Raw genomic sequence first — 13,310 nt, forward strand, 5'->3', positions numbered from 1 at the left:
TCTTTGAATCATTTGATTCAGACTTGAATGAAGATATCCTGAGGATAGAACTTTTGGTTAAGTTATTGCTAAGGTGCTGTTGGTTTTTGACTTTGGCTATTTAAAAAAAAAAAAAAAAAAAAAAAAAAAAAAAAAAAAAAAAAAAAAAAAAAAAAAAGAGAGAGAGAGAATCATCAAGGAAAATATAGTTGCTGCATCCCATCTTGATAGCTGAATTTCACTAATAAATCAAAAGAATTTTGAAAGCTGAGCAGGAAAAGAGTTCCGTGATTTCTATGAAAGTAAAATGGTAGTAAGCAACATTTTTTAAGTGGTAGTTAAAGTTGACACATTTATTTCAAAATTGTAGAAGGCCAAGAATAATTGTATAGTAAGTATACAATTATACAGCTGAGCTAAGAGACAATAACTCCAAGTCGTGGCAACTAAGTTGCATTCAATTATGCAACTATACCCTCTGTCTCAGCAAAGATGACAGTGGTTAAGTTTATGTGGTCTGTGAACTGTTCATTTTCTGTAAGACTAACTTCCTTATGGTACCTCGCTCACTTGCAGATCAGTTACTCTTTGCTAAAATGAATATTTAGCATCTAGCAAACCTTAATCTCCATAGTTCTGTTCTAAAATATTTTATGAATATTATTATGAATATTAAGAAACTGTAAAATCTATTGCATTTTTATAAAAGTCAGTTAATGTGGGGGGCCAGCTAAGGATAAACCTAGAGAATAAAATTACATGTGTACATTTTTACACTTTTTTAAAAGCTTTTTAAAATGTGACAAACCCTGACATAATTTTGACACCTTCTAAATATTGACTGTCTAGTGTGAATGTTGCTTGGTTGAATATTTTTGACGCTTTCATAGTGGTAGCACTGCTCTATACTAGATCCTGTATGACAACAGTGCTGGTGTTTGCATGGGAAATACATTTCAGAGCTGCTCCCATCTCTTAGCTGTAATTGCTGCTCCTATCCACATATCTAGCTTAAAGTATGCTTAAGAGCTGGCATATGCTACCTCATAAATTGGCTTGTTAATAGAATAAGAGTTCTGCAGACCGTACCTTCTCCAGAGACCAGCAAATCATTTCTACAGTATTCTCAGTTTCCAGTGGCCTATATTTGAAAATATTTTATAATTCAGAAACAAAAAGCACTCACATATGCAGTAATGTAGGCAAAATGTCTCTATTACTAGAGGGTAATTATGCAAGCAGGGAATATTTGCCACATTGGTTGAGACTGGAGAATTAACATACTGTTCTCGGCATGTTGTCCTCCACATGTTTCAGACTCTTTTCATGGCGGAGAAATGTGGTACTTCTGTGTTACAAGGCCAATGTTAATTTGCTGCCTTAATTCTTCACGCATAATGGGGAAATAACAGGTTTTATGCTTTCCGCTCATTCTGTGCTCAATAAAATGTAAGTCTATGGAAAATACAATGTATTTTTAGTGAAAACAAAGATGGAGTTTCTCCTTTAAATTAAAAAAAAATTAACTATGGAGTTGTGGCTAGTTCTTCATTAATTATGCGAATCACAGTGAACTGCTTTAGAGTGCTGTGGTGTCAAAAGCTAAGTCATAATTTTTCTTTGACCCAGATGCCATGCTGCTGTTTTTTATTTATTTATTTATTTATTTTGTATATCTCTAAATGATGGCAACTTTCCCCTACTTGGGTGGATTGTTCTGACATAAAACTTGAGTCAGCTGGTGGTGAAGCAGATACCTTGTGCCCTTACTGCAGTTACCAGTCTCCTACGAAATCATGGATATTGTTGCTTTTACCCTAAGCATCAATTGATGTTTGAAAGATGACGATATTTACCGCTGTTTTTTTTCAACCTGAGAAAAATTTCATGGTGTAGGTATCGGGATCTCATCTTTTATTAAAGAAGTTATTCGAATTTAACAGTTTGGGAATAATCTCTTGGTTCATGAGCAAAAATTGCTACTGGGAGAGGAAAATTGGAAAAGGTGTTTTAGAACAATAGTGTAGTACACAGGTCAGAAGGAAACAGATCGAAGATGCAGAACCACCTAAGGTAGTGTTCTAGTATTTTAGTTTTGTGAATACAAGAAGTGGTAGAGTATCGTTTATGGAACAAGGCTTATGTTATAATAGTCCAAATGCTTTTCCATGTATACTTAGTTCTTAAAATGGTCGGGACAAGTGAAACACAAGATATTAAAGACTAAAGGTAGAAAAGTTAGAAGAGGGTAATGAATATTTAATATTAGATTGGATTAGATTGGTAAAGGAGGAAGAAAACAAGGGAAAGGAAAGTAAGTGTCATAATTTAACTTTCTTGGAGGAACTAATGAAGACTGTTCTTCAGAAAGTAATAGACATAGTTGCTTACGGAACAATAAGCTCATTGTTCTCAAGTTGATGACTTTGAAGTAAGAGATGAATTTGTGTTGCAGTCATATGGAAATAGATATTGAAGATGTCTCAGGATCTGTTCCCCTCTTCAGAAGCTGTGCATGTATAAGTTTTATTTCATACTTATCAACCTTGAAAAAATGTTCAGTTTGGGGAATTTTGCCACCGCCAAAGGTATTTTTCAGAAGGTCACTGTTCTCATTGTTTACGTGTTTTCTTTAGTATATACTCCTTTCTTTGTAATTTTATCTCTGTGAATTAATCCTATTTCTGTGATCAAGGAGACAAGGAAAATAATAGGAAATTCAAATTGGAAGGGAACTCTTGAGGCCTTTAGTCCATCCTCTTGCTCAAAACGGGGTCAGCTGTGAGATCAGACCAGGTTTCTTAGGGCTTTATCGAGTCTGTTCCTATAAGGACAGAAGCTACACAGCCTGTCTGGACAACCTGTTTCTCTGCTTGACTCTCTCACAGTGAAGAAGTTTTATTTCCCTATGAATGTCTCTTGTTCTGATTTATGCCCATTGCATTCTCTGTCCTGCCTTGCAGTACTTTGAAGAGCTCTGTTTCCTCACCAGCCTCCTTGGGGGTAGGAGAGGGCTGCTGGCAGGACCCCCAAAGCCCTGCCCAGGGCCCCCATCTCTCCTCCATGCTGAACCAGCTCAATTTCTTCAGCGTCTCCTAGGAGGACAGATGCACTGACCATCTCGGTGGCCCTTGACAGGACTTGTTCTGGTTTATCCACGTTTTCTGTGTATGTGAGGGGAGAGAGGAGGCCAAGATGGGATGCATTATTGCAGATGTGATCCAGGCAGGGCTGGGTCAAGAGGAATAATCAGTTCCTAGCATGTGACTGGGCTGCTGCTTGTAGCTCGGGATCGTGTTGGCTTCCAGTGCTTCTCGTCAGGCTCGTGGTCCTCGCTGCCTGCCCAGGCCCTGGGGGCATTTTTGGCCGCTCCCCAGCGGGTCAGCGCCCTTCTCCCCAGCCTCTGCTGCTATTTCCATCCCAGCTGCAGGGTTCGCATTCCTCCTTGCTGGAGGTTCCTGTTGGCCCCTTCTTTCAGCCTGTCTGTGTCTCTGAATGGCAAGCCTTGCCCTCGGGTGTATTGACTGCTCCTTCTAATGCAGTGTCATCTGCAAACTGAGTGTAAAAGCATATAAAAAAAGAGCCTTTATTACCTTCACTTAGTTTTTAACGCTAGCATCATGCCGGCCCTGGGTCTTGTGTTTGTTGATGCAGTCCATTTTTTTTTCCCAATTTTCTTCTCAATTATGCTTTCCAAACCTCTGATATTGTACCCTATTCTAGTCTACCTCTTCTAAACAATTCGTGCCCAAAGCTGGATGCAATATGTTATCTGCATGTTTCATTCCAGTCTGAAATTTGCTTTTCTTTTTTTTTTTTGCTTCAAGTTTGACTAGTATTTGACTATGGTCTACTCCAACTCCTTGATCCTTTACTATAGAACCTGCTATAAAGCCAGATGTTTCCTAACCTTGTGCAGTTGATTATTGCCTTCTTTGAACTTGTCCTGATTGAATTGCATCCTATTCTTTTTAGATTGTTTCTCCCATTTGGCAAGATCATCTTATGATCTGAACTCCCCTGAAATACTCTTTCAGTTTCAACCAATTTGTGTTCATCTGTGAAATTAATCTGATAAGCATGTGTTCTCTTTCAAGATCTGAGGCAGTCATGAGACTATCAAGTATACCAGACTGACCTCTGAAAAACTCCCCTTGAAAAATCTGCTCAGTTGACACTGAGCTATTGAATTGGCTGCTTTTGCTGCTGTCATATTGTTTCCCGAGATTATTCATGAAAACCCAATGTTTGAGACTGTGTGTAGTTCCAGGCATATTTTTTCTTATAGATGTGAACTCCATGAGGACAACTACAGAAGGCAGTTCTGACTGTTCCTCAATGACAGGCTATTTAGCCTCTTATAGTATAGTTGAATGCAATAGAACAAATGGGAGGGATTTGGTGTTCACCTTCCAAAGGAGAGGAGAGAGGCAACAGTCAGGTGATCTGAAAAACAGTTCAGTCATACATTTGTTCCTTTCTTTTCTTTCGCTTCAAAAAGAGAGTTATAAATTTCAGACTACAAACAAAGCTAGCTAAAATAGAGGTCCTTCTCCATGGAATTTTTAACGGTATATATGCAATTTGGAATATTTATCATCTAACTGATTGTGCTCTTTCGTGAATTGCCATTTTCTCTCCCTTTGTTTCACTTAGCTGATTTTACTTCCCTGATTTTGAAATACTGCAATATTTCTCTATTCCATGTAAAGTATGTTTACTACAGAAGCTTGTACTTAACTTGTTTAATTATTTCTCAAATGGAAAAGTGCCATTCTTTGTAAAGATCTGTTTTATAATAATCATATAACATTTTAGCATTTAACAATATTTTATAACCTGTCATGTTCTACATATATCTTTCCTTTAGGGTATTCTTTTGGTTTATGATATTACAAACTGCCAGAGCTTTGAAAATTTGGAAGACTGGTATAATGCTGTAAGAAAAGCTAACGAAGATTCGGAAACACAGCCTCTTGTGGCCTTGGTTGGAAATAAAAGTAAGCTATTCATTTTTAAGCATTGATTATATTACTGTGTGCATTTAAGGAAATATCACAAGCTATTTCTTTATACTTTTATATATCTTTAGTAAAAGGAAATTCATTTCTGTATTTGTGTCTTGTGTATTAAGCCTGTGATGGTCGTGCTTAGATAATGTATTTGGGTCACCTGAGGGTTCTGGTTCCTGGGCAGCCGGGTTGAGGGGCTTGCTGGAGCCTGTTTGGTTTGGGACACAGCCTCTCTACCTCTGTTTTCTTTACCTGGTGAGCAGCACGCAGGAATGTAGAGGACTTTTTTTAATGCCAGCAATTTTACAAGTAATTAAAACTTATTAAATAATTGGTATCTATGATCCGCTGTTAGATACAAGTATAATATTTTGAGTTTATTTATTTATTTGATATTATTTTCGTAATGAAGGTAATTTTACCAGTAAGGTTACTTGTTCTATGTTGTTCTTGTTTACTACCTCTTTCACAATGTCCCATTAACTGAAAAATGAGAGAGAAGACCTTATCTAGAAAAGTAATATTGTTCAAAAGCATTTAAAAATAATATAGAGACAATGTTTTAATTCATAATGGTTAACTCTGCTGTTACTACCACAGTGTTACAATTTTTATGATATTAATTATGAAAGACTACTTTTTTCTGTGAAGAAAACAGAGAAACTCTTAGAGTTACAATATATAAATAGCACTTCTGAAAGTATAACATAGACTGTATTGTACTATAGCACACCGGAGCAAATAATACAGATTCTGTTGAAATTCAAATGAAAAATATTTTTCACTGATTTATATTTTACCCCCAAATTGGACTTCCTAACTGGAGTTCTGCAAATCTTGCAGAGTATTTACAGTAGGGTATGCATAAGTAATTTCTTTTGCTGGAATGACACCATATAGGCAGAAAACCAGATTACTGGTTTGTGTTTGCAATTGAATGAGCATGTTTTATCTTTTTCTTTTTTTTTCTTGAAGTGTATGTTTGCTTGTTTCTTTTTCCTCATATGAAAATGTGTAGTTCTTAAAAGTACATTTCTTCATTAGCATCTGCAAATAGAATATGGATGAATTTCCAGGTAAAAGACAGACATGGGGAAAAAAGCTTTCGTTTCATGAAAACAGCATCTGGAGGAAAACTGTCCTTGCTGCCTGCTTTTCCTTTGGAAACTGTGTCTGAAGAAGAAAAGCAAACTATTGCTTTGGTGTCGTCCTAGGGATATTTGCTGCTGTTGCACACATTGTGAACTGCTTAGTGTCACTCAAAAGAAGGCTTATGGGAAATGTTGCTTACAGTGGTCACATTTTTTGGTTTGTTTTTAATTCAGCATTAAGCTTGTAGAGAATCGTTGCTTTCCTGGACTTCACAGCAGAACAACATCATCTCAGAGGGCTTCAGTTTTAGTGCTTTAATGGCCTGTGAGAGGTTGTGTAGTCAGGCTCTTCTTGTTATGTAAAAAGAAAACAAGGTAAGTGCTTGGAGCGAAGCATTATGTTGATTTCTGCATATTATGAAAGGATAAAACTACCCTTGCTAACAATTTTTTTTCAGATGGGATGGTGTGTTCAAAATAAATCAACTTCTTTAGTCAGTAAGTGGTAAGGCACTTCTGTAGAATGCAAAGGCAGGAGGTTTCAAGGTTTCAAGTCATTTCATGAACATGTTTGACCTCATGCATGATTTAGGGAAGATACTTTCAGTCAATAGTTTTTTGTCTGAGACTTGTTTTTTTGAGTTATGGAGTGTTTTTTAGAAATATATCCAAATATATTCAATGAAAGATTAGAAACTTTCATAATCACAGTCAGGTTACTCTTTCTTTCTGATATAAGTTCTTTTTATTTATTTATTTTTATTTTTTTAAGATGAGAATGCTGTATTTTCACTCATGATACTTCATTAGTTTGGAAAATTGGGCCTTTATTTAGGTATTTGGTTAAGAATCTATAAGCTTATCTGTAACCATTCCTTTTGGAAACTCTTGGGCTAAATTTAGAGCAGCCCTTTTAAGTCTTCTTAACTTGGGGTTAGGCTCCTTTTTATCAGATCTTTTCACTTGTTAATATTACCAGAAAGAGTCTTTTTTTTTTTCTTTTTTTTTTTTTTTCCTTGAGGGCGGGATGGGGAGCAGGGTCTTTGTTACAGTACTTCAGAAATAGGAATGAAGTTATGGTTAAAAAAAGTTTGGAAAAAAATGAGAAATATATCTTTCTTCAAATATTTAGGACTTTACACATGGATTACATCAGATCTAAATAATTTCCTCAAGTAATTCTGTCATTGAAAAGATAAATTGGTTCAAGTATAACAGTAAATGTTATATACTAGGTGCTAAATTTGCTGTAAAAATCCATGGTTTATTAGTGTATTATTCCATCAATTTATGATCATTGCAGCTGTTAAGTTTGTCAAATTTGGAGGAAGGTCTTCAGTATTCTACCAAAATCGAAGAAATTGTGCTGTTTGGTTGGGATTTGAATTTGGCTGGGAATGAATCGGCACGAATTTTGACTCCTGCATTTTATTTTGCACTGCAGTAGATTGGAAGTGGGAATGCAGCAAACCTCCCGTGTGTCTGCTGAAAGGGGGACTTCAGTTTGGTGGCTTGTTAAAATGTGCTGTCGTGGTGGTAACAGATTCAAATTTAGTGATCAAATGAAGCTACGTATTTAAGGAAATTCCTAAATTTCCAAAAATGTTTATTTATTTATTTACTTCTGGAGTACATAAAAGGAGAGACTAAATTGTTAAAAGCAATTGAAAAAAGCACAAGAGCTTTAGAGATGCATTCTCCTTTATGAAAGGAATATTGTAAACTGACTAGCTGTTCTCCTTCATGCTAAGTTTTATTTTTCACTTTCTTCTTTAGTTCCTTACGTCTCTCTCTACAGCTTGGCCGACTGATCTGATCACAGTAGGAGAATGGTTTGAGCCAAGATCTTGCCCTGAGCTGCTTCCTGCACTTGTCCTGTGCTCGGTTAAATCCCTCTCTTTCTGTAATTGTATGTGTGTGCGCGCACGTGTGCACGTTCAGTGACAACATATAGAATCATAGAACTTAATTTAGTCTTTTTAATTAATCATCATTTAATTTAAAAGTCTTTTTAATTAATCATTTAATTAATTTTAATTATATTTCCTTAACTTATCTGTAGCTTACTTTTGCGTATCTTAATCTTATTTAATACAGAGCATATTTGAAATATGCGTTTATGTTGCTATATGCCACTTGAGTTGCCCTGGAAATAAAGGTCTCAGCTTTATTGTCAACAATAAAAAAAAAAAAAAAAAAAAAAAAAAGAGAGAGAGAGAAAGAAAAGCATTGAAGTTTGTGTAGTAAAGTAGAACTTTTATAGATATTGTACTGTTGAATACTTTGTATCATTTTGCATAGTATAAATTAAAATCTAGTTATCAAAAGAATGTATTTTATGCATTTAGGAACTTTGCTTAAACTTTTGGTATTGATTTGAATTTCTGTAATTCACAGTAGGTTGTCTGGTCATTCGTGTGAATTGTAGAGGTTTTACTGTGTTTTATGACTGATGTGTTTTGTTCCTGTCTGCCCGAACTAGTTCTTTGTATATTTTCCTCTGCACTAATCTATAACCAGACTCCTCAAGTGTCCTACCAACATTTTCAGTGGTTATACTGTAAACAAAAATTAACCCAGGTTGCATGGGAGCTGCACTCTTTTTGATTTATAGCTACTTAGATGGTCTCAGGGCGGCGGTTATCTGTAACTTATATAGGGGGTAGGAATTATCAGGTACCAGTGTATAGTGGATGGATGAATGATTTCTATTCTTAGAGATATTACCCAGGTCCACTCCTCAATAAAGACTAATAACTCAGATTTTTAAACAGTCCTCATGACAGATGAGGGCACAGAGGAGAGTGCCACAACACTAATTAAGAATGTTGACCGTTGTTCGTCTTAGCCGTGATTAATTGATCTTGGAGTGCTATCTGCCACCAGGAAGTGATACGCTGTTATATTGTGAAGTTTAAAGGTTACATTTTAGTGCACCCTTTAGCTTGCATTTACATACAATGTTAAATCTTTTTAGCTATCTTATCTGACTGCAGGGAGAAACATTTTCCAGCCCACAAATTAATGCATGTTTAGTGTGCTGTGTACTAATGTGAATCTGGCCTTTAACAGGACCTATCCAGGCTGCTTTTGGATGCGTTACTCCTAGCTGTTGTACAGGAATGCTTCCTCAGTAATCCTCTGCTCAAGACACTGCTTGATTAAAGGTCAGGACTATACGCACACACATTCACTCCCGTGTCCCTCTTGCCCTCCCAGCTGTTTTCTGTTCTCATTTCCCAAGCTCTTAAACTTGTTGGGACCTTCACCTGTAATCAAAACAAGTGCAGAGCAGCTCATGCAAAGGCTTCGTTTTGCTTTCTCGGAGTCTTTTGCCTGATTAAAGCATAGATCCTGTATGCTGGACAGCAGGACCAGTCACCTGAACCTCCACGTGCTCCTGGGTCTGGGAGGTAAACTGCTTATATGTAGAGACTCCCTTAAAAAGAAAACCTTGTCCTGTGCTACGGTCAATTTACCTACTCATTTGAATAAATGTAAAATGTTACCCTGTTTGAAAATATGTATAGAATGTTTGCCTCAACGAGCTGCAGGATTAATAGAAAAGGTAGTCCTATGTATTTTGTTTCTTCCGTCAAATCAGAAGTTCTGTCAGCTAAGGTCTATTTACTATTTTTAAGAAGAAATTTAATTAATGAAATAAAAGATCACTTTCTATTCCCAGGAATAATATATTTACAACCCAGTGTCTGAATATATTCTGTATTACTTAAGGGATGACAGCAGTTTAAAAACATGCATATTTTTTTAGCCATAAGATGATCTTGCTTATCTGAAAAAAAAAAAAAATCTGTCTTGTAAAACTTTGTTCCTAAGTGATGCTAAGCATACTGTTCGTAGTGGAAGCAAAGACATTGCTGGCTACCAGCACTGCCAAACTCATCTATTTAATTATCTCAATTGAATTGCCATTAGGACAAAGCTGCCATGGTGTGATGTGTGCCTCACAGAGGTAAGGGGAATGCAGCCACAAGGGGATGGCTAGGCGGGTATGTGTGGATGGATCTTTGCAGTGCTGTTATATTTACTTTGAAATATTCCACTGGCTAGGAAAGGAGAACACCTGAGAGGGCACAACACAAGTACCTATCTACTGCGTTCTGCCCCGGATCTCTGTGTTATCTGCTGTGGTAAATGTATATGTTTGATCTACTTGCAAATTAACCCAAATTTTACCCACAGTCACCTTTCAGAACTCTGCCATTTGGGTTGCATTCTGCTGCGCTATAGAATTTAGCTGCAGGGTGTGCAGTTTCTTAACTATTCTATGAGGCTGAATAGTTTATACATGGTTATATGAGATAGAAATTTGTTGTTATACCAGTTGTCTGAAATTCGTATGGCCCAAAGAGAACTCCAGTGTAAACAGGTGTAATTGCTTTGAAGTAAATGAATTTCCATTCTTTTGAACCTATTAGGAGTGATATTGTGTAAACTTTGACAAATGTAACATATTCTAATTCTAGTCATATGTTGCCTTAACAAGAGTATGAGATAGTCTAAAAAGAGAGGACTAATCCAACTGATAACAATTATTATGTAATGTTTTCATATTCCATGTAGCATTACCAACTTGGTTTCTTTTCCTTCTAGCATTTGAAATTTTCAGGTTGCTCTTCCTTCTTTTTATTTGTGCATGTAAGTCTTGTCTGCACAAGACAGCAAATTGAGAGAACTAGCAGGATATTGTTACTGGAACTCAAATGCCAATAAATAATATATCCACGTTCAGTAACAGTTATGCTTAAATTCAGAGAAATCTGTAAAGATGTCATTGAAAAATGGAAATGGAAGTAAACGGCTTAAATGCAAAGGTTAGAACAGTATATGTATTCTATTTTTATAATAATACACAAATGAAAGGCTGAGAAATCTCTTACTGTTTCCCAGGATTTTGTCCGTAGTTTATTTAGCAATGTAGACATATGTCTAATAAAAAAAGATGCTGCATAAACCATAGTTCAGGCTGAATGTGCTTCTGTTTTTGGTTTAGGTAGAAATGTTTTTTCTGGCTGCGTCCTTCATACTTAGGTCTTCTTACAACAAATGGAAAGCCCTTAATTGTACCTAAGGGAATAGTTAATCTGTGGTGGACATATGGTGGACAAAAGCTGAGTCTAGTAAATGAAAAAAATTATAAACAGAAAATGTGTGAATGTCTGCACAGTCTGAGAGTCATGGGAGATATTGTGCTGTTAGAGTGTAGCTTATTTTAATTTGCTGTTCTTTTCCATTAGTACAGTAGTGGAATATATAGTGCAACATACAAATAGATATTTAAAAAAAATTGAACAATCTTTGCATCTATTTTATTGGATTGAAAAAAATACTGCTTTTTAAGACATAACATCTTTTTCTTCGCAAGGTGTCTCACCCCTGTCTTTGCCACGGGATATAAATAGTTTGATTTCACTAGTGGAGTGAAGCGCTCTGAAATTTTTAAAAGTTAGAACATTTGATTGGGGGCAGTTAATCAGTGTTAACCCTGAACAGCTCTCGGGCTTTATGGATTCAAGCATTATGTGTGGTTGCACTGCTCCAGCAAAAGGTTAAGTATTAATGGAAAATGTTCACAGCTCTTTTACTCAAAGAAAACATGTTACTTGTAAGTTTTCTTTTGATTTTGCTTTTACAGTTACATTGAATGTCTTCATTCATTTAGCCATCCATAAAGCAAATATTGTTGCACATGCAGTGGATAATAAGTCTTTTTAGGACTACTTGTGTGGTATGTCACAGATCATTAACTGCAAGTAACCACCTGACTTGAGGGAAGTCTGGAAGCATCATTACAGTGAAATAAGCTTTTATTTCTGTATCACTGCAGCACATTGATTTGTAGGAATGTCTCCGTTAGCTACTGTGAAAATATATTCTCATATATTATTATTGAAGGAAGTTGATGATAGAGGATAACCAATATTCAAGAGTGAATAAGGCATTAATGTTAGGCTTTAGGACAAAGTGGAAAAAGAGGCAAGTGCTATTGTAGCATTTTTTATTTAAGAGTTGGTTAAGGCAGTAAACTGACTTTTTTTTGGAACTTCACAATTTGGTTCAGGCTAATATGTAGTAACAATTATACTGTATTTATACTGCGAAGTAATTTTTTATATATGAAATGAATTATGTTTACTACTATGTTTACTTGGGCAGAAAACATTAAAGAGAAGTTCATTCCTGATCAGCAGGAAAAATATAAGCTTTTCCCATTTAGAGAAGGGAGATATACCTCTCCATTCCGTTAAACCCCAAAAAAGGGAAGAACTTTATTTGAAATTACTGGTAATTATTTAATCTGAATTTAGAAAATGAAGGATAAACTTATGTTAGGATGGTAGTATGAGGGCAAGTATAAGGGAGAATGACTGTTAATATGATAAAAGCAGTTAGTGTGGAAAAAATGCTGATATGTTGTCCAGAATGTATATTAGAAAATTTTTAGAAAAGTTCTTGACAAGAAGTTAAGATAGTATTGTAGAATTTTCCAGATATGCTGCCATTTAGCAAAACTGATTTGGCATCAGATCCTTTAGGAGCAGGAGAGAGTAGAAGACCAATAAGTAAGCAGAGTGTTCAAATCAGCCCTTTAGTTGTATAGCTGATACAGATCCAAAAGTGAAGAGTTATAGGGAATGTATTGCATTAGATATATTTTAAAATTGTATGATTGTCCTGACATAATTTTGCTTAGTCTCTCAAAGATTTGCAAGAAAAGGGAAGATAACAGTGCTAGTTCAGGCTTGCTCATAGTTATAGTTCTAAGTGCTTGGTACGATAAGAAGAGATTTTCTGAACTGATGATGCCTCTTTCAGTATATGAACAGATAAACTCTGCTAAATGTGTTTTTTGACCTTTGGCATATTTTAGCATTCATGATGTTGACACCTTAGGTAATAAATTCTACATTGTTTCAGAATATGAGGTGGTATTTCTTAATGAACTTCTACATGAGTTGCTCTTTCTGCTCTCTACTTTGATTTATTCTTATAGGCCAGTCCTTTAAAAGAAAAAAATATTGAAAACAGGTATTTTCTGTGCAATTACGCTTCCATGCAATGAGATTATGAAAGTGTTACAATAGCAGGTGATGTTGGTAATGGTACTCTGCCATTATCATACTTCTCTAATCTTAACAGCTCCCGGAGATAAGTGAGTTAGTTTAAAAAAGGCAGAGAGCCTTGTTGGATATTAACACTCTATTTG

At 35.8% G+C, this 13,310-nt stretch overlaps 1 protein-coding gene across 1 annotated transcript in view; it reads left to right on the forward strand.

Annotated features, from left to right (window-relative positions):
• RAB28 (RAB28, member RAS oncogene family) overlaps nucleotides 1-13,310 on the forward strand; it is a 63,044-nt gene that overhangs the window by 16,699 nt on the left and 33,035 nt on the right. The window contains exon 6 of the mRNA XM_026052407.1: nucleotides 4,850-4,979. Coding sequence (XP_025908192.1) covers nucleotides 4,850-4,979 — 130 coding nt within the window. The remainder of the gene's footprint in view (nucleotides 1-4,849; nucleotides 4,980-13,310) is intronic.

Source organism: Nothoprocta perdicaria, unplaced genomic scaffold, assembly GCF_003342845.1.
Source record: "Nothoprocta perdicaria isolate Ctin4 unplaced genomic scaffold, notPer1 scaffold_88, whole genome shotgun sequence".
In the NCBI taxonomy this organism is placed as follows: Eukaryota; Metazoa; Chordata; class Aves; order Tinamiformes; family Tinamidae; genus Nothoprocta; species Nothoprocta perdicaria.